At 44.1% G+C, this 25,055-nt stretch overlaps 2 protein-coding genes across 3 annotated transcripts; one reads left to right on the plus strand and one right to left on the minus strand.

Annotated features, from left to right (window-relative positions):
• Nucleotides 1-889: 889 nt before the first annotated feature.
• LOC120699238 (probable solanesyl-diphosphate synthase 3, chloroplastic) lies at nucleotides 890-5,119 on the plus strand. Of its 2 annotated transcripts, none has more exons than XM_039983153.1 (6): nucleotides 890-1,219; nucleotides 1,322-1,434; nucleotides 2,943-3,070; nucleotides 3,160-3,263; nucleotides 3,770-3,897; nucleotides 3,979-5,119. In XM_039983153.1, the coding sequence occupies exons 1-6, from the start codon at nucleotides 1,039-1,041 to the stop codon at nucleotides 4,525-4,527; spliced, it is 1,203 nt and encodes a 400-aa protein (XP_039839087.1). In that variant the 5' UTR covers nucleotides 890-1,038; the 3' UTR covers nucleotides 4,528-5,119. The 2 variants fall into 2 exon arrangements, with proteins under 2 accessions (XP_039839087.1, XP_039839088.1); XM_039983154.1 differs by having other exon boundaries at nucleotides 953-1,186.
• Nucleotides 5,120-5,199: 80 nt separating this feature from the next.
• LOC120699237 (WEB family protein At5g55860-like) lies at nucleotides 5,200-10,100 on the minus strand. The gene is made up of 3 exons (XM_039983152.1): nucleotides 9,751-10,100; nucleotides 8,755-8,955; nucleotides 5,200-7,139 (listed from the first exon to the last, which is right to left on the minus strand). Exons 2-3 carry the CDS (start codon nucleotides 8,935-8,937, stop codon nucleotides 5,367-5,369), a joined length of 1,956 nt encoding a protein of 651 aa, XP_039839086.1. The 5' UTR covers nucleotides 8,938-8,955; nucleotides 9,751-10,100; the 3' UTR covers nucleotides 5,200-5,366.
• Between the last annotated feature and the right edge of the window lie 14,955 nt (nucleotides 10,101-25,055).

Below are 25,055 nucleotides of genomic sequence, written 5' to 3' on the forward strand. Positions count from 1 at the left end.
CTGGTCTGGACATCTCTAGATTTTCACTATGATTTGGACATCTTGACAGTGAATTGGACATCTTGATATGGTTTGGACAACATCCATGAAACCTAGAAATCCTATAAATATGATCTCACAAACTTGTTAATCTCATTGATTATGTTGTCACACAATTACTAAAATTATACACTATAGTCTAATAGAGTCATGTTCCTTACACTTACAATGTGAGGCTTCACAGCATTCAAAATTGCTACGCTGGAGCTGGGGGTGCTCCAAAGCACCAGCATCACTTTTTGCATGCGCCACACGCGGGAGGGCAGGGTGCTAGCAATCACCTTAGCAGTGGTGCTTACTTTTGCATCTGGTGCTTCAAATAAAGTAGCATTTTCTACTCATCTTCGTACTATTTGGCTATCATATGCATAAAAGGAAAAGCTATCAATCATAATTGTTTATAGGACACAAGGTTGCTTTTGCTTTAGCTTGTAGGCTGGAGCATTATTTTGTCTTAGCTAGCACCTGGTGACATGTCCAGCTTCAAAATTTTTGCAATGGCTATACGCTGGCCCAGTGGCGGAGGTAGGATGAGAGACAAGGAGGCTGAATCAATGAAGTTGTTAATTTGTTTGAAAATTTAATAGTGATTTAATATTTTTGCTACAGTATTTTAAGTTGTTAATTTGTTTGAAAATTTAATGGTGATTTAATATTTTTGCTACAGTATTTTAAGCGTAATTATTTGCTTTAGGGGGCTGGAGCCCCCGCCTCCCTGTGCATCCGCCGCTGCGCTGGCCTTGCTCTTACACCGCCAGCTTACTGCGCTAACGTGGCCGAATCTACGGCCCAGGTTGCCCTATCCCATGGGCACCGATAAGGGGTGAGCGGACCATACAAAGCCACGGCCGCCAGGTCGGCCACGCCGCCAGGCACGCACGCCACAGGTCCCGCCCCCGCCACCCGCTTGTCGCCTGCCGCGTCGCGTGTCATCACAAGCTCCCAAGAAGTGCAAAAGCGCCCGTGGCCGCGCATTGTGTCGCCACCGGCACCCAAAGTATGGCGGCGCCGTCGTCCTCCCTCGCCTCCACCTCCCACCTCTCCCGCCGCGCCACGGCCGCGGTCGGCCCGTGCTCCACCCGCCGCCAGCTGCGCATCCGGTGCTGCTGGGCCGGCGGCAGGGTGGCGTCCAGGTGGCGCGCGCCAGGTGTTTGCTTCGTGGTCTCACCCAGCCAGCCAGGTCTATGTCTGTGGGTTCTGGTGTGGCTAAGCTGCGTCCTATCAGCAGGGCACTTGCGTTGGATTATTCGTGCTGAGTTTTGGTTTGTATGTGTCTGTACAGGTCTTGCTGCGGTCGACGTGCCGGCGGCGACCATGTCCGAGCGTACTTCGGTGTCCTCACTTTTGGAGGTTGTCTCGGACGATTTGCTGAAGCTTAACAACAATCTCAAATCGGTGAGTTTCTTGCTGTCCGAATTGTCACATGCACCCTTTTTGTTATGTTCACTCCAAATGTTTCTTCTTGTTCTAGTGCATTTGTAGTAAAGCTGACAGTTGAAACGATACAGCCCTTTCATGGAATACTGGTTTTGAAATTAATGTTAATTAGTAATTACTGCTTGCGGCTGCATTCAGAGTTAAATTTGAGCATGTCTTGCCTACAAATCAGTTCCAAAGGGTCCTATCAATGTTATCTACTACTGGCTGTTGCATCCTACATTGCCTTAGTTTTGCCAAGTTCCTCAAATCAAGTATTATCACTATTTCTCTTTTATAAGGTGTACTAGGATTTCGAGTAGTCTTTAGATGTGTACTTTGACCATCAATGTCTCTTGCGATATATCATCAATGGCTTTAGATTTATTATCATATTAAAAGTTTTGTGAAATACAAATCTAGATATAACTTTCATGCATTAAATGTGGATATATAATTTGACTAGTGTGTCAAAATTTATATATTTTGACCTTTTCAAATCCTAATACACCAAAGAAAGGAAATGGAGGGAGCAACAATGATGTCGAACAGAAGTATTAACTACTAGTCTACTACACCTTGAAAATAAAATGTTGTGGGATGGTGGACCCTGGTGTCGAGAAATGAGAACATTCTGCAAGTTTTCGACAATAAAATAGAGAATCAGTGGGAGGAACAATATACATTTGATTTTTTGAGAGATTACGGATTTAAGATCATGGAGGGGTGAACCTAAACTATGCTAAATGGGGGCTTGGCTCACCTTGTTCTGAAAATTATGCATTGGTTCTTTATGCTACATGATACCACTTTGTAATTTCTACCATTCCTAGCGGCAGAGTGCCTCTAGGAGGTTCTGAATGTACCCGAGCCCCAACTGTCACAGCTGTCTGCACTGACGCCACAAAATGGATGCCCCCCTTTGTAGATTCTGGATATATGTGTGTCTTCCAATGGGGGCAACGAAGAGGGGGTTTCTAAGCAGGCAACGTATGCTATGCAAACCATCTTCGTATGCAAACTATGAAAACTCCAATCTGGACCACCGGATCAAGATCCAAGGGGCATGAGGAGGGGGGGGGTAATTTTACTATTAACCGCCCGCCTTTGGATTAGTAATCACACTTTTGCAAATCCCCCCTCCCACTCTCCCTGCACCCCCCCTTGGATCTTGATCCGGTGGTCCAGATTGAAGTTTTCATAGTTTGCGTACGAAGGTGGTTTGCATAGCATACGTTGCCTTCTAAGCATCCTATCCCTTTTGAAACCATCTTATCTTTTTTTTGATGCACTGACTCCACATTTTGATGAATGCTGAGTTGTTGGAGATTTGATAGATAAAGTAAATCGCTTTAAATAGTTAGTTCCTTCTTGTCGTTGCCGTTTTTCATCCAAATTTCTTCCACTGAATCACTATTTGTACAAGGCAAGACATTGTCAAGTTGGGCTCCTAGCTGCCATAATAACACCTAACATGACTTCAATAGCTTGTTGGTGCAGAAAATCCAGTTTTGGTTTCTGCGGCTGAACAAATTTTTGGTGCCGGTGGGAAGAGATTAAGACCAGCATTAGTTTTTCTGGTGTCTAGAGCAACTGCTGAATTAGCTGGTTTGTCGTAAGTCCTCTTTGTTTTTGTTGCAACCTTACCCTTTTTAAGGGAATGTTTTGAGATTATTGCGTGAGACATTATTTTCTTGAATCCAGGGAGCTAAGTACAGAACATCAACGCTTAGCAGAGATTATTGAGATGATTCACACTGCAAGTTTAATACATGATGATGTCATAGATGATAGTGGGATGCGAAGAGGTACATATTATGTTATGTTCAAGTATGCCAGCAATATTGTGAACAAAATTGCTCTTCATTTTCTTTTCATTTTATATATGCATTTGCTTCTAGTGATCTTTTTTCCTTGGAAACATTTCAAATATTAGTGGCATTGATCAAATGGGAAGTTATGATTTCTTTCGGGAGTTCAATTGTTCCTACATTTTTCTTTCGCATTCCTATAAGGTGATTGTAATAAAACAAAATCATTGTAAAATATTGCAGTCTTCATGTTATCATTTACATTTTGTTTGAAATTTTAGCAAGGATTTTTTTTTTTCATTGACTTGAGAAAGGTTTTGAACTCTAAAGTGGGTTCCTAGGTGATGAATCTAGGTTTACAATAGGATAAAGAACCTCCCCAGCCCCCACCACTCTGGCAGCCTAATATTTATTTTCAATGTTACACCTATTTTGTTCATTAGGGCAGTAGGGCCTAAGTTTCAATTGACCAAAAGTTTAATGTAAACTTGATTCTTTTTCAGGGAAGGAAACTATTCATCAGCTATATGGTACACGGGTGGCTGTACTTGCTGGTGATTTTATGTTTGCACAGTCTTCTTGGTTCCTTGCAAACCTAGAAAACATTGAAGTTATAAAGCTGATCAGTCAGGTAATGGAGGAGTTGAGTACTTTCTCATACTTTGTAAGACTGGACTTGATTTTATTTCCATACATTGTGCTGAAATAACAGGTAATCAAGGACTTTGCAAGTGGTGAGATAAAACAAGCATCCACTCTGTTTGACTGTGACATCACCCTTGACGATTACCTTCTCAAGAGCTACTACAAAACTGCATCTCTGATAGCAGCAAGCACAAGGTCAGCCGCCATATTCAGTGGCGTCAGCACCGCAGTTTGTGAACAAATGTATGAATATGGCAGGAATCTTGGCCTCTCCTTCCAGGTAGTCGATGACATCCTGGACTTCACCCAATCAGCTGAGCAACTTGGCAAACCAGCAGGAAGTGACTTGGCAAAGGGAAACCTGACAGCTCCGGTCATCTTCGCTTTGCAAGATGAACCAGAGCTGAGGGAGATCATCGATTCTGAGTTCAGTGAGACAGATTCGTTAGCTGCTGCAATAGACCTTGTTCATAGAAGTGGTGGAATAAGGAGGGCACATGAGCTTGCAAGAGAGAAGGGTGACTTGGCCATCCAAAATCTGCAGTGCCTTCCGAGAAGCGACTTCCAAAGTACCCTTGAGAAGATGGTGAAATATAATCTTGAAAGGATTGAGTAGATTGATTTACTTTAATGCTCCTTCAAGTACAGATCTCCTTTGCACGGGTTTGAGTAGCTCCTATATAAACCCATCATTCGACCCATTTTTGGTGGATACGATTTTGCAGGAAACTTGGGAGGAAATGCCCTATAACATACATTTTCTGGGGAACCCTTGATTTCGCAGGAAACTTGGAGGAAATGCACTATAACATACATTTTCTGGGGAAGCAGGCTATTACTTTTGTTGAACCTGTGAGGTGATTTATGCAGGATCCTCAGAAAAGCAAGGACTTCACATACCCCGACCCCCAACACCTTGTGCCCATATTTTATCTGAATGTGAGCTTACTTTGCAGCTCCTGTAAATGAAAGAAGCGTAAACTAACTTAGCATTCTTTTATTTTGCAAATTGCGCATGCTCAGAAGCAACAAATTATGCGCTATACTTGTACGTGTCCTGACTGGCTGACACTTTGTATAACAGTTGTGCACTCACTGGGATGTATGTTTCTACATATATGATAGCCAATGGTGTACATACTCCAACATCACTTACAATATTCATGTATGCAACAATTCACAGCAACTCAACGAGTGTGATACTTCTACTTACACTAGTCTGGAAGCTTGTGAACTAGAACGTGCTTTGGACACTGGCTTAAATATAACAGAGTTACAGAGGTACTCATAAGAGGTCCAGCAAATGTTGAAGAAACAGACAGAACATACATATATAAAATTATGTCAGTAATTTACTGCAAGGCGCAAGCAACTACGAGCATATTATACAGATTATAGTATCTGACCATGCATTCTAGTTTGGAAATTTCAACTCAAACAAGAGCTTCAGATAGATTACACAGATTTTTCGCCAGGAAGGTACGACGGAGAACTGCTGCCAGCATGGCTCTTCTTCTTGTGGAACATGCTCGTGATGTTTGGCAGCATAAAGCTCTTCCTCAATAGCGTCCTGGTATTCCTTTGGTGGCCCTCGTTCTTCTCAGTCGCTTTCCCAGCAGAACCCTGTGGTACAGGTGGAGATGCACCTGCAACTTCTTGTGCTCCTGTGGAAGGCTGCATCTCTGCAGTTTTCTTCTGCTCCTTCTCGCGCCATCTCTTAAGCTCGCCTTCTACAGCCTTTTTGGCTGCCTCTGCCATCTCTGCCCTCTTCAGTGCCTCTTCTGTTGCCAATTCCATGTCCTCCATCTCCTTACGGGCAGCTTCCAGTTTCTTGATTGCCTCGTTCTCACTGGCTCTGACGGCTTCCACTTGAGCCATAGCTGCAGCAACTTTCATCTCACTCAGTTTCTCTGACTCCTCGACCTTTCGGCTTAGAGAATCAAACTCATCTTTTGAGATTGTGATATTTGCTGCAGACTCTGAAGTTGAGGCTCGTGCAGCACTTGCTCGATCTGAGAGTTCCTTGATCTGATCAAGGGCCCTTGCTTCAGCTGCTTTGGCCTCTTCTGCTTCCTTCAAAGCAAGCTGCAACCTTTGCTCGGCCTCAGCTAATTCAACCCGAGCTTTTTCAGCTTCATCTCTTAGCTCTGCCGCACTCTTCTGCATCATCTCAGCTTCCTGCAGGGCACTCTTTGACTCAGAAGACAGCTGCTGAAGGGCCAACATCAAGTCATCAGAAGCTGATGTTGCTTTGGACTCAGCAGCTACAGCTGCCTCAAGCTCGGACTTGCATTTCTGAAGCTTAACATGTAGATCCCCAACAATTGATTCAGTTTCTGTGTCCTTCTCTTTGAGCTGATTGTGCTCCTGCTTTACAGCCTCTAACTCAACTTTCAGTGATTCGACTAAACCCCGAAGAGAACTTTCCTCCTCTGCTACTTTCTGCAACATTTCCTTAGCATCATCCAACTCTGTGCTGACAATAGCAACAGACTCTAAATCCCGAGCCCGAGCATCTTCTATCTTTTTCTGCATAGATGCAATCTCAGAATTGGTTTGGTCTAACTTCTCCTTGAGACTTTCATAAGCAGCAGGATCAAAATCATTCCTCAAAGATGACAACTTCTTCTGTGTTTCTTCCAAAGCTTGTTTGTATGTGGTCCTAGCAACATCCTTCTCAGTACGGATCTGTGCCTCCTCCTCATGTGCTTGCTGTGTAGCTGCCTTAACGTGCATAAGCGACTCTTGAATTTCTGCAATCTCACTACGAAGTTGATTAGCTTTTTCCTTGTTGGCTTCAGTTGTGTGCAGTGATTCCTCTTCCTGCTGAGCAGCAGACAACCTCATATCCAATGAGGTTTCAAAATCTTTCTTGAGCTTTCTAAGCTCCTGTTTTGCTGCATCAAGGTCTGCCAAAGCAACAGCATACTGCTCCCTTGCACTTTCCAGTTCCTGCTTCAGAGGACCATCTGTGCCAAGACCTTCATTTGAGCTGCCACCTTCAAGCTGTTTGGTTCGAGTCTTCGCATCCGCTGTTGCTTGAATGGCTAGCTCTTTAGACTTGTTGATTGCATCAAGCTTGGTGGTTAGCTCCTCAACAGTTTTTTTAGCTTTCTCAAGCTCAGAGAGGGCCTGTACTCTTGTTGTCTCAGCATTATTCAGCTGTTCCTTGTATTTATTCAACTCTTTCTGGGCTAGGTGCAGCTCTGTCTCCTTAGCTAACACCCTCTGTGACAAATACAATTTCAAAAGTACAAGATATTAGGGTAATATTTAATATTTAGAGAACCAGTCAACAAAAAGATCAAGTCTACCATGGAAAACCTGGAAGATTAGACTATAACAGTTGAGCAATATAACTTGAGGGGCAAAACACAAAGGAGAAATCAGATTGAACAATCCATTTCTAACCACCGAAATTCAGATGCAGAAAACATGTCCGGTTAAAATCTTAAAGTGCAAAGACAATATATTCGAATTAAAGAGTAATGAAAATTGTCAACAGGCAAACAATTAACTCCAAACTGTAGTACTAGATAAACTGCCATGGTTAAAAGATGGTGGAGTGAGAAAATTTGTGGTCCTCTATAATTGGTTAACAATCAAGTGATCAACACTGGGAAATCTGATCTATACCTGTCTGTTCATTAAATGTTGAACTACATGTACACATAGCTTCCTTAAAGACACCAGATTTGAGAAAAATTGTAGCACCTATTTATAACTGATGTTCCTTGTTATATTGTCCATTTAAAACCATGAAAAATAATTCACAAATCAACTTAATTTTCAAACAAAGTTCTCAGTTAAAATAATTACATAAATTGCAACCTTATTTATCCAAGAATCCAACTATTGTTAGTTACTAGCTATAGTATGGCTTCATATAAGCACTTGAGGTTCACTAAAGAAGTCCTGAAGAAAAAGGGAAAGGAATATGCTGTGATCAACTGCGCCAACTGTGCAACATGCCAACACTCCCATATGAACTAAATCATTAATGAAGTCAAGATAAATAATCAACCAAAAGTTGTGCATTGAAAAATGAGAGCAAGACAATCGTTTTTCCACAAGATACATCACTACCGAAGGCCTATTTATATCAAATGGATGGTTAAAGAGAATATATGCAGGCAAAATGAAAGTTATATTACTCATAGAAATATATATATACAAACTAAAAAGGCTATAAAGATGAAAATCTCTTAACTCTCTAAATAGAAAAAAATAAAGAGATGCATTGCCATCCTCAGGAGTAAACACTCACATCATTATAGTTGAGTAGAAGAGATTTTCCAAATAAAAATAAAAGGCTGACATGTGGACATGTTACAGACAGGTAATGTCAAAACTTCCCAAATATCATCTGGACCTAGGTGCATTCAGGTGGCTCAAGGCAGACCTACACGGTTAAAATCTTGTAGGTTTTAGTTTTCCATTACATGAAAATGACATTTAAAACATTAAGAATTATTTTCAACAATGGGGAAGAACTTCATTTCCATAGAAAAAAAGCCAATAGTGTTAAGCAAACAGTGTATCATAAGTAATAGGACATGGATGGAGACAAACATGAAAATTAGCATCTGATCCTTCTTGGGTCAAGCTAGTCCAACAATATATAAGTTAGACGTAGATTCCCTAGGAGGGAGTCAGAGAAATTTTGAAACCAGTACTTTTGGCATCAAAGAAAGTTTAAGAACTCTAAGATTGTTTTATTTAACATTGTATGTAAGTCAAAGTTCAGATCAAGCATCCCCAACGTTATGTCAAACTAGGGCACAAACATACGTGTAGATATGTTCAGTATTTTAATACTCAAAGGTTACATAAAAGTTACAACCTCTGCTTGAGGAGCCTTGGGTTTTCTCGCAGCTGATTTGTCAGATGAAAACCGGACTTCACCAAATAAGCTAACTGCAGCTTTAACAGATTCAAAAGGAGCCCTTGTATCTATTTCGCCAATCTCCCCTTTGTCTGCATCAGCTGGTGGAGGACGAGCTTTTGTACCCATATTTGCCTTCATTGAAATACTGTATGCAAACTGCAACAGGAAAGTAAATCCAGTTAAAGAAAGATGGCAGGGAAGTTATGGGTGTAAAGCAAGTAAATAGTGAACATGATAAATCAGACCCAAGAATTTTCTAGGTGGTTCAAATATGTCACAAAAATGATAAAAGACTTCCCGGCCTTTCAAAAAAACAAATGTTTTGGTTATTCGAATCATAGCAATGGGAATTAGTTGTGTGCAATATCAGAGTTTACTAACATATAAATATTTGAAAGATAATAGTGACTTCTGGGTGAGGTCCATCCACGAGACATTTGAGTCCCAAAACAGCCATCAGATGTGGGGGAAAGGTAGCTCCCTATCATTTTGTTCTTCCCCACCCCTATGAATTCTAGGAGCAAGATTGTAGAAGCGCATTTTTATGTATCAACAGTGAAGGGTTTGATCATCTCGCATTCTTCATCAAAAGAGGCTCGCGAATCATCAAGTGCTTAAACAATACTACCAGCGTGCAGAATGCAGAAGCCCAGCTGCATCCCCCTCTCAGCATCAGGGCCTGAAATCGCATACAATACAAACGACAACACCAATGGCCTTTCTCTCAGCGGCCTAATCGTTCTGGGGAATGGAGAGGTTCGGTTGAACAGCCCTGACAAGAGACCGAATTGGCACTTGCAATAATCCAACACGCAGCGAACAAATCCGCCACGAAACGGGACGGATCGGGGCGTCATCGCATAAGCAAACTTTCGGATTCTAGGCCTCACGACAAAGGAACGGTTCTGCAGACTTAAATGGGGGAAAAATCAGCAATTTAGGGCTTCTTACCAGCACAAACGGGGACGAAATCAGCACGCAGGGCCGAGGGGTTGACGGGAACGACGACCACCACCTACCAAAGGAGAGGAATGCAGCCGCGGTGGGAGGATGGCTAAATCCGGGAGGGGGCTCGTGGTGCCGTGTTCGTCGGGCAGGAGGGGCGGGGAGGCAGTGGTGGTGGTGGTGGTGGTGGGGAGGGGAGGCAAAAAAGTTTGGGGGAACCGGAGCCGAGGAGGAAATGGTGGAGGGGTGGGCCGTGGACTTTGGGTGGGTTCACGAGCGGGGGATGAACAGGTTGGGTTGGACCCGGGCGCGTGCGAGGGTGGCTCTCTCGGCGCGAGGGCCGAGGGGTGGGGAGCACGATCTGGAATGCGGGCCCGGGACACGCCGTGCGTGCGTCCTCTTAAATAGCCTTGGACCATCTCTGTTCTCACACACGAGATTTGGCGTGCACCGAGCACCGGTAATTGAAACTTTCAGTCCTGCTAAAATAACTCTTTAGAGCAACTCTAATCGTTTGGCAAATCTCACTTGACAAAAGTTGAGATTTGACAACTCTCCAATAATTTTGCCAAGTACAATTAAAATACAGCTCCAATCGTTTGGCAAATCTCACTTGCCAAAACCCAAGGAAGTGGGCCCAACTTAACTAACCTGATTTTTTCCCCTCTCATCCGCAGGTGCCCAGCGCGGGTCTCTTCTCGCGCGCGGTGCCCAGGAGCGATCTCCCTTCTGCCGCCGAGGCATCCTTCTCCCATGACCGCCCGGCCGTGTCCTTTCTGCCGCCGTTCTTCGCTGCAGTCGTTGCGTGACCTCATGCCGCCGTACTTCGCCGCCGGATATCAAGGTGTGTATCAAATTCTAGAAGATCAGTCTCTCGTCCCTTGTAGCCCTAGTTTGTATTCTCATCACTACTAGAAAACGGGCCTTGGGCACCGGCTGAGAAAGGCCAAAGGCACCGGTTTCCCAACCGGTGCCCCGCAACCGCGACCATTGGCCTCTACTTAAGACACCGGGTTTTTCAACCGGTGCCTTAGGCCTCCATTGGTACCGGTTGAAAATACCAGCCGGTACCAAAGGGCTGCCTCGCTGACGTAAGGTGGCAGCCCCTTTGGTACCGGTTGGTATTTCCAACCGGTACCAATGACCTTTTCCCTTTTTTTTCCCAAATCCAGTTTTGTTTGTTCTATTTATTACTGTTTATTCTTTTATAATTGCTAAACGCACTCAAACTCTACAGTACTCTACGTTTATTGGTTGTTTGTGTTCGTTTTCAGAGAATATTTGAAACTAACTAAAAGTGAAATGCGAGCATATAATTAAGCTAATTACATGAACTAATATATTTAGAAATTTACAAACATCAAGGCATAATGTTTAAAAATATTTACAAATATACAAGTCATGTTAGCCGTCCAACTACTAGTCCCCTCAGGATGTCGATGAAAGTCCTCTATCGATGTGACCGTCGTGGTAGAACTCGCCTCTAGGATCCAAGATCTCGTTCAAAATGAATCCGGCGAGCTGCTCGCACACGGCGTTGATCCGATCAGTAGAGTAACATTCATCCACCATTTGAGACATCTATCATTTAGGAAAAAAGCATTAACATTCTGTGCGTTAGTACAATTATGAAAATATACTAGTGAACAGTTTGGACGTACTCTCGTTTCTTCATCAGTAGCCTTCCCGCATGGAGTCATGATGTGCAAGTAGTCGCATACGTAGTACCCGCACCAATCAGTTCCTTGTTGTTGTCTCGCACACTTAAGGAGAAACAAATAAATTACTCAATTTAGAACAATTTGGGATTATATACTTAACTAGACAAATCTTTATGAATGACCATACCGGATAATCCATGTTAACGTTCAGTTCGGGCCTCCATTGATCACGTCCTTTGTTATTTTTCACAAATTTTTTCCGAACCCTACGCTCAAAGTTAAGTTTGATATTCAGGAATTGTTATTAACATAAAAAAGATTTGATTGTGCAAACTAAACTTACCTGTTCAAGGGGTCTATGATATGTTGGATTGCGGAATATGGATTTCTCATTGAGTCAAAGACTATAAGATTGCCGGTCTCTACGGAAAGTATGAGTAAAATCCAATGATAACTGCAGATATAGATAGGATATATACATAACTGTATTAGACAACTTAGTATTTATTTAGTAATATAACAGAGGTTTGAGTCGATCAAGACTTACCCAAAGTTGTATGGTATGAATATATAGGATTTGTAACTTTGCCTAGTCAACGAATCGTACATGTTTTCGCACGTTTTCTTGTAACTTTCGTTGATCAATTTCTGGTTGACTAGCAAAGGAGACATGAAGCCGATCTGATGGTGCCATCCATGTTTTCGGCTTCTTTGGATCTCTTGTCTAAACGATGCAATACAAATTTTATAATGCACACATATAATTATGTTCTTGTTAACAAAAAGTATTAATGTAGAGGTAAGTGATACTTATAAAACCCGAATGGTGATGATAGAGGTGTCGAGGGCTTGTCGATGGTAAATGTGATATAAATTTTGGAAGTACACCCAGAAGTCGTCCTCCCCGCGGAAGAAATCATGGTCACGATACTTGACTCCAAACATATTTCCTTCGTCTTTCGCCATTCGCAGGTACCATCTATGCAAATTGAACATCTGCGTGCCTAGACTTTTCTCCTCTTCCTCAGTGACAAACGGTTTTCCATGCTGGAATGGAGTAATAGTGCGAGCGACAGGAATTTTTGCCTCCACATGCCCCGTTGCCTCCTATAGCGTTAATCTAGTTTCAGAAAGAAATATTACGGCCTGTAGGTCCGCCTGGAGTTGTACGTCCGTCGGGTGTAGGAGTGGCAACCCTGGCACCCGGAGGGGCTCGAGTTCTTTTTGTTGTGTGCCAAGCTGAGGAATGGTCTTGCCACATTTTTTCTTCAGATTTCTCACCTTGTGTGCCTTTGTCAGAGTACGATCATAGTCCGAGGGTAAGCTTTTCGGTTTTGGTGGGTTGTCTAGGTTTGCGAGAAGCTTTTTCCCTAGTTCTAGAGGTACCTTTTCCCTCGGCGGGGGGACTTTAGGCTTCAATTGTTCTTTTATATATCGAGCAGTCTCCTCTTCCAACTCCTCAGCGGTTTTCTCGTAGGTTAATTGTCTTTCGACCGTTTTCTGCTTCTTCTTTGAGGGTCCAGCCGCTGGGAGGGATGCTGTCTTTTTCTTTCCCTTTTCTAGTGTAGGAGGAGTTGGAGTACTCGTGGCCCTTTGCGCCGGCGGAGACGGTGGTGAAGGAGGTGGTAGTGGGGACGGCGGTGAGGTAGGCCGCGGAGACGGGCGATCGGTCTGCACGGGAGCCATTGTGCTTGCAGTAAGTTTGATGTCGGCCTTGCGCCATAGAACGACCCCGTGCAGTGTGTCTCCCAATGTCTTCTCTCCATCCCCTCCAACGAAGTCGAGCTCAAAATCCTCATTGTTTCCAACTATCTGCTCGACTGTGACGGAGGTGTAGCTAGGAGGTATCGGCCTTCCATGAATTGTAGTAGAAGGATTCAGGGGCAGGGCTGACCCGTATGCGACATGGATGGATATATTTCTTGCTCGCACATGAAGCTCGCACGGTGTCGGCATGGTGACATCATCCACTAGATACCTCTGGTCATCTACCGCCGTTAGCTCAATCTGGGGTTGCTGTTCCGCTTGTACGTCGGGCGCCGCCGTGGATGCACAGCTGCTGCGTCGCTGAGAGGCCGGGCTTATCACAACATCCGGGTGCGACCGAGCAGTGCCCCTTTGGCTCAGAGCTAGCTGCACCGCCTCATTGACCCTGGCGTCCATCTGAGATTCCAAGGACGCAACCTTCTCGTTCATCTTTTCTTCTATGGCACGAAGTTTCTCTTCCTATTCGGCTTTGCTCTTTCGGTGAGTCTTGTAAGAGGGATCTCCGGCCCAAGCAACTTTCCATGGGACCACGCCGATGCCGCGGGCTCGTCCAGGGTGTTCCGGATTCTTTAATGCCCTTGTCAGCTCATCATTCTCCCTTTGAGGATGGAATGTTCCTTGTTGAGTCTCATCTATTGCAGCGACTAGATCGCGGGACACTTCTTGCATATGCTCGGGCACGACCAAACTTCCATCCAACTGGTTTAGTGTCACGCCATTAGCAAATAACCACCACTCGGATCTATCCGGCCAATCCCAAGTCGTCGGCCTGATGCCTCTATCTATAAGGTCCTGCTCCATCTTCTGCCATTTTTTAACTGACTTCTTGTACCCGCCAGCCCCAAGGTGGTGGCTGTACTTCTTATTTGCAGCATTCACCTTGGCTTGTTCGGATTTTTTTGGGCTTCCTCTGATAGTTTGTATTGTTTGAACTCCTCCCAGTATGGTTTAACCTGAGGAAGATCGTCCTAGTTCGGCTCCTTATCCTTCTTGATGTAATTGGTGTACAACTTCTTCTTGAAAGTTGCAAAGGCAAGGGCCATCTTTCTCAAGGCACATTTCTTCACAAGTTCTTGGTCAACTCCTTCAGAAAGAGTGAACATATCCTTGAGTTCTGCCCATAGCATTTTCTTCTGATGTGCAGGCACGGCGTGTTGCTGTTCTTCGAGTTTGGTCGTTTTCCATAGTCTTGTGGTGATCGGAATTCTTGCCCGAACAATAACCCCACATTGGTTGACAAATTTTGTGCTAGCATCCTCTGGAGCACTTGGACAGCCCTCTGCGTCCACTTCTCTGATGACCTGTCTTCCCTCCATTTTCTTGGTTGGCCGACGTCTCCCTTTTGACTGGCTCAATGAAGTCGATGCGGAGGTCGACTAAATTATAGAAAAGATATGTTAATCGCAAAACTAATCTACTGAAGACACCATGCATATAGTTTTAAGATTCGTACTGGAACATGCTGCTGCTGATTGGGCGGCGGCGCAAAGTCATCATCTTCTTCATCGGCATCTCCATACATATTCAGGAACGAATCAGCTGTCCGAGCATCTTCTTTAGCGATTGGCTGGGTGGTGTTGGTCCTCGTATCTTCGTTTATTGCGTCCAACATGTATTGCCCGGCGGCCTGCTCATCACCAAAGGGGTCCATCCTTAACTGAAACCGTAAAAATGTGTTAGAGTATGTGTCCATCATTAAATGAAGCAGGAGAATTCAATTCTTTGAACGAATATGCGTGTTTGAGAGAGAGAGAGTGTGTGTATGTTAGAGGGACAGAGAAAGAGAGAGAGAGAGTTAGTGTGTGTGTGTCTGTGTGTGTTAGTGTGAGTGTGTGTGTGTGTGTGTTAGAGTGTATTAGACAGTGTGAGTGTGTGTCGTGGAATGGGGTAGAGGAACCGGTTCGAGGAACGGGGTTGAGAGTTGAGGGTCGAGGAACCGGGTCGAGGAACGGGGTTGAGGGTCGAGGTCTAGAGTTGAGGGTCGAGGGATGGCGAATGCGTGAGTTAGAGAGCGAATACGAAATTACTCATCGTCGTTACTCGTCATCGTTACTCGTCGTCGTTACACGAGTTACATGATAAATACATGAGTTACAAAAATACATGATAAATACATAAATACAAGCATTATTCACTCTCTATTTAAATACATGTTATACTTGCCTTCCTCAAACTGCTCCTGCTGCTCAAACTGCTCAGAAGATGGCTGCTCCGGGTACTGGTACTGGGGCTACTGATCAAATGGATCAACGTCTTCTCACGAACACATGGCCAAAAACAATACACAACATAAACATACATGCAAACAATAGCAAAAACTAAGAAACAGTACAACAATACATGAAAACAGCAACCAAAACTATGCTAGAACTATTCTACGTGTTACAACGATCGCGTGGACACAAAGAACGCCTAAAACGGAGCTAGAACGTGAAAACTTCACTTAAAACAAGGTCTAGGGGCTTTTCTGCAAGAAAAACTAAGTTTCTAGGGGTTTTTTCTGCAAAACCAGGGACCTATACGTAATTAAAGGGTAGACACGGGGCTTAGGATGCAAAAAGACCAGGGGCGACGGTTGGGTGGACCGCGGGTTAAATTTTAAAGAAGATCAGGGTCTAAAACATAAAAGCAGGGGCGGATTTGGAAATACTTTTCAACTAGCATGGACTGCGGGTTTATTTTGAAGAAGCTGAGGGGCTCTTTAGCAAAACACGTGGGCGCTGACCGTTATCCGCCTGGATTGACTCGGGCTCGGGTGTTTCCGGCCGTTGGATCAAGATCGGGCGGCTGAGGTCGGTTGGGCAGCGCGGGGCGGCGGCGCGAGTCGCCGGAGACGACGCTCCCGCGGTGGAGGCTCACCGGAGATGGCCGAACTCGGCCCTCCGGCGGTCAAATCGACCGGGCTTTGGGTCTATGATGGACTACGCGGCATGCGTGATCCACCTATGGCCTGTGCGGGGCTAGGGAAGGCTCGGGGCGGCGGGTTCGACGGCGGTGGCAGCTCTGCGCAGCGGCGCTCGCCGGGGCGTACGCGCTGGGCGGCTTTGGGGCTCGGATCCGGGCGCAAAAAAATGGTGGGAGCTTGGGGGACTTACCGAGGCTCGAAATCGAGCAAGGCGGCCGTGCAGGGGCGGTGGCGTCAAAGGCGAGCGGCGAGGGCGGTGCGGTGCCCGTGGACGAGTCGATGCAGGGGTCCTCTGGGACTCTTGGCTCCACGGGAAGCTTCGGGGTCGAGCTGCGAAGCCGGTGGAGGGGCCAGGGAGGTCGGAATCGCGCCGGCGACGTTGAATTTCACGGGCGGAGCACTTACCGGCGGCTAGAGCGGAGGAGGGGCGGGGGCCACTGGCGCGGGCGGACGACGCCGGACCGAGCGCAGAGAGGAAGAGGCGGCGGCGTGACAATGTGGCAGCGGCGGCACGACTATGCGACGGTGCGCGCGCGGAGATGGAGGGTGGCGGCGGTCGACCAGAGGAATGGAGGAGCAGTGGAGAATTGGGAGGAAGAAGGCAACGGGTTTATACCCCTGGCCAAAGGTACCGGGTCAAAAATTCAGCCGGTACCTATGTAGGCCTTAGGTACCGGTTGTATCTCCAACCGGTGCCTTAGGCGAGACTTAGGTACCGGTTCTCCGCATACCCGGTGCCTTAGGGCCCAACGGGCGGGAAATGAAAAGCCCCTATGGTACCGGGTGGATTAACAAAACCGGTACCTTAGGCCTTTTGCAGTTCACTTTTCAATCTTCTTTGACCCCCTTTGAACGGAATTCGTCAGTATCTCAATGGTAACTCGCGGAAATTTGGGCTTCGCGGCCACGGTTCGACTCCCGCGCGACGCCCCACTTTTTTTTTTACCCAAATAGGACCCTAAGGTACCGGTTGGATTTTCCAACCGGTACCAAAGGTTATCTTTTCTTTTCCGCTTTCTTTTTCTCTTGTAAATCTATTAATTGCCTCATAATTCGTAATAAATCTGATATTTGCATAATAAATCTGATAATTGCCTAGAAAATCAGATAATTATCTAATAAATTAAATAATTGTCTAATAGTTAAAATAATTGTCTAATAAATTTGTTATTTGCTCAATAAATTTATTAACTGCCTAGTAAATCATTCAACTAAGAAAATATTAACTATGGTTTTAGGTGCACAATAATAAATCATTTAAATGTACAATAATTTTAATTACTACATAATAAATCATTTAGGTGCATAACTAATTATTTTAATTGCATAATAAATCAAATAATTGCATAAGAAATCTAATAATGTTCACAGAAAATATTACAAGACATAATCATTCAACTAAGGGAATATTAACGATGGTTCGCTTTACAATCGTCCCTTCATTATGATCATGACGTGCGTACGGAGCCTCCTCTTCGGCTAAAAGAATACTTGTGTCAACCTCCACTGCGAACGGAGTCATATCTTCAACCTTATTGTATTCTTCTTCATCTGTGACATCGTCGACTCCCACAATTTTTCTTGTTCCTGCCAGAACAATATGGCGCTTTGCCTCATCTCCAGCACCTACAAAACTTGATTTATTCCTAGACTTGTCCTTTCTCGTTTTGCTAGACATGTCCTGCACATAGAAAACTTGAGTGACATCTTTAGCTAGGACGAATGGTTCGTCTCGATAGCCAAGCTCTTTGAGGTCTACCGTTGTCATTCCGTACTCGTCGATATCGACACCTTTTCCTGTGAGTTTAACCCATTGACAACAAAATAGAGGTATCTTCAACGGCCCATAGTCGAGTTCCCAGATCTCTTCAATGTAACCAAAATATGAGTTCGTTTGGCCACTAGAGTCGGTGGCATCTATATGGACACCACTATTTTGATTGGTGCTCTTGTTATCTTGGGCTCTTGTATAAAATGTGTAACCATTAATTTCATATCCTTGGTACATCAGGATTGAATTTGCCGGACCCCTGGCCAGCCAAGCTAGCTGCTCATGAATTTGATCGTTGGCCATGACTTCCTTCTGCAACCAGGTGGCGAATGTATTGTTATGATGTTTTGTAATCCATGTCTCAGACTTCAAAGGGTATATACTTCGCACAATTTGCATGTGCTCCTCCATGTATGGAGCCACCAAGGCTGATTGTTGCAGAACTGTGAGATGTGCTTTGCTCAACGTGGCATGATCTGTGGCATTTACTAATTTTCTTCCAAGTGTGCCCTTTCCAATCAGCCGCCCCTCATGACGTGATACTGGAATCCCAATTGGGCAGAGTTCTTCCACATAGTCAACACAAAATTCAATGACCTCCTTTGTGACGTAACCCTTCGCAATGCTTCCTTCTGGACGAGCCGGATTACGAACGTATTTCTTTAGTACTGCAATGTATCGTTCAAAAGGGAACATATTATGAAGGAAAACAGGACCGAGAATACCAATCTCTTTGACTAGGTGAACTAGAAGATGCGTCATAATATTGAAGAATGATGGAGGAAATATCATTTCAAGACTGACTAAACTTTGGACAACATCCTCTTGTAGCCTGCTTAAACTCGATGGATCGATTGCCTTCTGAGAAATTGTGTTGAGAAATGCGCATAGCTTTATGATTATTGCTCGAACATTAGATGGTAGAATACCTCTAAGTGCAATTGGAATCAATTGCGTCATCAACACGTGACAGTCATGGGACTTTACGTGTGCGAATTTCTTCTCTTTCAAGTTCAGTAGCCTCTTTATATTCGAAGAGTAGCATGATGGGACCTTGATACTGTTCAAACAGTCGAACATACTTTGCTTCTCTTCCTTACTAAGAGTGTAGCACGCAAGACCTAGATAATGACGTCCTTTATCCCTTTTTTCTGGATGTAGGGCGGCCCGTTGTTTCATACGTTGAAGATCTTGCCGCGCTTCCAATGTATCCTTTGCCTTACCGTAGACACCAAGTAAACCTAGAAGGTTCACACAAAGATTTTTTGTTAGGTGCATCACATCAATTGCGTGGCGGATGTCTAAGACTTCCCAATAAGGTAACTCCCAAAAAATACTCTTCTTCTTCCACATAGGTGCACGTCCATCATCACTCTGCACTGATTTGCTGTTGGGTCCTTTTCCGAATACTACTTTTATATCTTTGACAATTTCAAACACCATTTTCCCACAATGGTGCCTAGGCTTGGTACGATGATCTGCCTTTCCATCGTAGTGAGCATGCCTCCTCCTTAATGGGTGCTTGATCGGAAGAAATCGACGATGACCCATATACACGATCTTCCTACAGTGCTTGAGGTACATGCTGTCGGTTTCTTCTAAACAATGGGTGCATGCCCTATAACCCTTATTGGATTGTCCGGAGAGGTTACTTAGTGCTGGCCAATCGTTGGTGGTTACGAAAAGCAATGCACGCAGGTTAAAATGATCCTCTGCGTGCGCATCCCACATACGAACACCCTCATCTTTCCACAACAATAGAAGATCCTCAATCAGTGGTTTCAGATACACATCTATATCGTTACCGGGTTGCTTCGGGCCGGGGATAAGCACCGGCATCATAATGAATTTCCGCTTGATACACAACCAGGGAGGAAGGTTGTATATACAGAGTGTTACAGGCCAGGTACTATGACCACTACTCTGCTCACCGAAAGGATTCATGCCATCCGTACTTAAGCCGAACCTTATATTCCTCGCTTCATTTGCAAATGTTGTGAATGTTCTGTCCACTTTTCTCCACTGCGACCCATCAGTGGGGTGTCTCAACATATTGTCTTGCTTACGTTCTTCTTTGTGCCATTGCATCAATTTAGCATTCGTTTTGTTCATGAACAAACGTTTCAGATGTGGTATTAGAGGAAAATACCACATCACCTTGGCAGGCACCCTCTTCTTGACACGCATCCCCTCAATGTCGCCTGGATCATCTCGAGGGATCTTATACCGGCATGCGTTGAATACAGGGCATGAATCCAAATTTTCATACTCACCTCGATATAGGATGCAGTCATTAGGACAAGCATGTATCTTCTGTGCCTCTAATCCTAAAGGACAAACAACTTTTTTTGCCTCGTATGTTGTCTCCGGCAAGGTGTTACCCTCAGGGAGTAAGTTTTTAATAAGTTTCAGCAACTCCTCGAATCCCTTGTCAGACAAACCATTTGATGCCTTCCATTGCAATAATTCCAATGTGGTACCCAACTTCTTTTGGTCTTGTTTGCAATCAGGGTACAACAATGTTCTGTAGTCCTCCAACATACGCTTCAGATCTCTCGATTCCTTTTCTGTTTCGCAACCTTCCTCAGCTTCGCGCAGCATCTGACCAAGATCATCTTCTACAATGTATCCTTCAGTATCTTCTTCAGGCTCACCCATTGCAGTGTCGTTGAAAAAGGAATTATAATTGGCTGCAAAGTCAGGAATCCTGTCCTCTTCTTCTACATTATTATCCAGCTCAATTCCTCTTTCGCCATGCTTGGTCCAAACATAGTAGTTCGGCATGAAACCACTATTGAACAAGTGACTATGGATGGTTCTTGATGATGAGTAATCCTTCTCATTCTTACAGAATTTGCATGGACAACGAACGAAACCGTCATACTTGTGTTTCTCGGCCGCTTCTATGAATTCATGCACGCCATCAATGAACTCCTTTGAACGCCGATCGGCCATGTACATCCATTGCCGACTCATCTAGGTCCACAATACATTTATATACATCATTGTAGTGTACAAATAATACATTCATACTATATTAAATTTGAATTCAAATATATAATTGATAATGCTTATAACTATAATAAATAGATACTATTCACTTATGAAATAAATTAAATGATAACTGCTTCTAAAAACCAATTGCTAAGTTATGGAGAAAAATAACTAACTTTTTTTGAAGAAAAAAAATCGCCTCCCCTCCCCTCACTCAGCTGCCATGAACAGTGAGTTCATGGCAGCTTGGAGGGGGAGGGGTTGGGGTATTTATAGGCGTGGCTCAAAGGCACCGGTTGGTGCTCAACAACCGGTGCCAAACAAAAGGCATAGGCACTGGTTGATGTTACTAACCGGTGCCTTTGTTGTGGGCACGTGGCGGCACCGGGCCATGGCAAAATCCGGTGCCATTGTCCACCCTTTAGGCACCGGTTGGTTCCACCAACCGGTACCTATTCCTCCATGTGCTTTTGGTACCGGTTGGTGGCACTAACCGGTTCCTATATTGAAGTTTTGGTACCGGATGATGCTTTAACCCGGTACCAAACACCTTACCTTTGATCGCCGCTGGCCAAAGGTACCAGTTGCTTTTGCAACCGGTACTGATGCGTGGCATTAGTACCGGTTGCAACAGCAGCTGGTACCTTTGGCCAGGACCTTTGGCCTGTTTTCTAGTAGTGCATCCAACCCTATCCTTGATCAGTTCAAGAAATGTCATGCCGTTGAAGAGATCCCATTCACGGAGACAGTTTGAAGAAGATTCATCATCATCTGATGATGACTACTTTATATTAGGAGCTGCTCAAATTGTCCATAGTTTTTCCAATGTCAGAAGAAGTCATGGTGGCTTTGTCCCTGGGCGTACGAAGATTTATCGTGACAGGCAAGGAGGCCACGACAGGATGTTTCGAGATTATTTGGTGGTTAATCCAACATTTGGACCAGCAATTTTCCGTCGCAGGTTGATATTGTTTCTCTTCGGATTTATTTGAATTTTGTGAGTAATTGTTATTAGATTGTTTTAATTTACATTAACTCGTTTCAGGTTCAGGATGTCTAGGGAGCTTTTTCTAAGAATAATGAATGCTGTCGAAGCGCATGATGACTACTTTGTGCAAAAACGGGATTGTTGCAATGAACTGGGATTGAGTTGCTTCCAAAAAGTCACTGCCGCTTTTCGGATGCTTACTTATGGGGTGCCAGCTGATGCTACAGATGAGTATGTTCGCATTGGCAAAAGCACAGTGCTAGAGAGCCTACGTCGGTTTGTGGGTGCAGTTGTCGAGATTTTAGAAGATGAGTACTTGAGATATCCCAATCAGGCAGATACAAAACGCTTACTGGCACTCGGTGAGAATAAAGGGTTTCCAGGAATGTTAGGGTCCATCGATTATATGCACTAGGCATGGAAGAACCGTCCGTATGAAAAACAAGGTCAATATAAAGGGCATGTGGACAAGCCCACTATCGTTTTGGAGGCAGTTGCTTCACATGACCTTCGGATATGGCATGCCTTCTTCGGAATGCCAGGTTCACATAATGATATCAATGTTCTTCACCGGTCTCCTTTGTTTGCAAACTTGGCAGAAGGTACAGCTCCACAGGTTAATTATACCGTTAATGGGCATGAGTACACTATGGGTTACTATCTAGCTGATGGTATATACCCTCATGGGCTACTATAGTCAGGTCCATCACTCTTCCTATGGGGAACAAGAGACAGTACTTTGCCAAGGCGCAAGAAGCAGCAAGGAAGGATGTAGAGCGGGCTTTCAGAGTTCTGCAGGCTAGGTTCCCCATTGTTCGAGGACCAGCTCGCTTTTGGGACACATATACATTGGCATTGATCATGAGGGCTTGTGTGATCATGCACAACATGATCGTTGAGGATGAAGGATCGGTCGACCCCGACGAGCGTTTCGATGGCGGTGGTCAAAATGTGCAACCCGGTCGTGGGCAGGCTACTCGTACTCTTGATGAATTAATTGAAGCGCACAGAAAGATCAGAGACGATGAAACACATTTTCAGTTGAAGGAAGACCTCATCGAGCACCTGTGGAGTCATTATCCGGATTTATATTAGTTGCATATTTTTTTTTCAAGAGTGTAATAAATTTGTTTCAAGTACTTTGTACGAGTCATTGTCCGGTTGAACTCAATCATTTGCCGTACTATTTCCAACTCGATTTAATTGGATCAGATAGAATAACAGAATAACAGAGGTAATCATGCCGGTCCATGCAGGAATCATTCACTGACACAATCTGCAGCAAAGCATGTATTCGATGTGACCACATTAACATGAGGTCCAGTGCTTCATGCACACCAGTACGGTAGATTATTCACCCAAACAATGAGCATGCACTAGTACAGAATTTTATCCACGCAAACAAATTTAAAACAGTACCATGAATCAAAGGCTCTCACGCTCAAATTAAACAAAAGTTCTGGAGCTGAAAGTAAACAAAGGTTCTCAACATGAAATTAAACAAAGCTAAAATATGGAATTGATTTTGTTTAAACTAACACTAATTTTCCATGCGACGTGTTATGATCTTCTTTTGCATGACCTCAATGTACTGCCGCTGAATCGGATCTAGAGTTGTCTTGTCCACAAACATTATTGCATTTTCTTCCTTCATCAAGTCCGCTTCGGCCTTCATGATTTCTGCTGCAGCCAATTTTCCTTTATTTTCCGCTTTTTTTCTCTAACTCTAGTCACTACTACAGAATATGCCTTTATTCCAGGCCATTTGTCCCGGCAGCCTTTGGGCCCGGGACAATAGGTGACTTTTGTCCCGGGTCCAACGACTAGCCGGGCCAGCGGGGGGGGGGGGGACAGCCTTTTGTCCCGGTTGGAGACAAAAGGCCCCCCGGTTGGAGACAAAAGGCCCCCCTTTTGTCCCGGTTGGTGTCTCCAAACGGGACAAAAGGCCTTGGCCCCCTTATCCCCTTCCCTCTCCCCCGCCCGAGCCATTCAGCTCACTTGTTTCTTGCTGTTCTTGGCTCGGGAGAGAGGAGTTTTTGCTCATTTCTTCACCACATTTGTGAAGATCTTTGATTCCCCGTCCATCCATCGGCGCTAAAGGTTTGGGGCTTGTTTTTCTCTTCTTCCTTGGTTTGTATAGCTCATTTCATGCTTTAGAAATAGAGAAAATGTGTAGCTAGCTCATTTCTTGGACATTTAGCTAGATTGCATATGTAGGTGTGATTTTCTTTTAGATTTAGATGAGTATGTGGATAGTAGAAATTTTTAGAATGAGTGTAGACACTTCATGTGATGTACTTGTATATATGGCCATATTGTGGATAGTTGATTTTTGTATTCATGAATGAATTAATGAAATGAGTATATTAGAATTTTTTGTATTATGAATGGATTATTTTGACACTCTAGTGATGTATTTATTCAGGCTCACATTGAAACCATCTAGAAGCTAAAAAAATCTTTATTTCGAAACAAGTATACGTCATTAATCTCCATCCAACGGTGATGGCACTACCTTTCGGGGATACACGATGCGCTATAAGGACGTCGCGAATCGGTTGGTTGCGTCACCAGCACTTCCGATTGATAAGAAGATAGCATTTGACGCAGTCAGCATAGCCGTTGTTGTACTGAGAGCATATCAACGAGCACGCTGCCTGTGCCAAGTGCTGTGCCTATTAATCGTAAATGTTGGTGCTGCGACTGGCCGATTGGTGACATCCTTGTACCGCACCGTGTCCCCCGAAAGGCAGTGTCATCACCGCAGGGTTGAGGTTACTAACTTATACATTTTCAGAAATAAAGGTTTATTTTTCTTCTAGAGGGTTTCTGGATATTGAAAAGAGTGTACTCCTGGAACTGAAGGGTGTCAAAGTAATTAGAAGTTATAGAGATTTCTTTCAATTAATTAGAGATTTCTTGAGGATTAATGATACATTTCGTCTTTTTTATATGATTTCATTGTTATTTGCAAGAGTTATTAATCTGATCATTGTAATTGTAATAGTAAATAATTTTTGCATTGTAATGGTAAGAATTTATAATTTTGTGGAAAATAAAGGTATTTTTCAGTAAAATATGGCTTCAGCAGCTGGAGCGAGTGGTGCCGGTGGGGGTGATCGTTGTCCTTCTGGAGAGAAGGGCACAACTCGAGTAGGTCGTCGGTCCAAAAAACCTAGTGCTTTTCATAGGGCAGCGCTCCGTTATTTGGAAAAAGAATATAGA

The sequence above is a fragment of the Panicum virgatum genome, chromosome 3K, assembly GCF_016808335.1.
Source record: "Panicum virgatum strain AP13 chromosome 3K, P.virgatum_v5, whole genome shotgun sequence".
NCBI classification, from domain to species: domain Eukaryota; kingdom Viridiplantae; phylum Streptophyta; class Magnoliopsida; order Poales; family Poaceae; genus Panicum; species Panicum virgatum.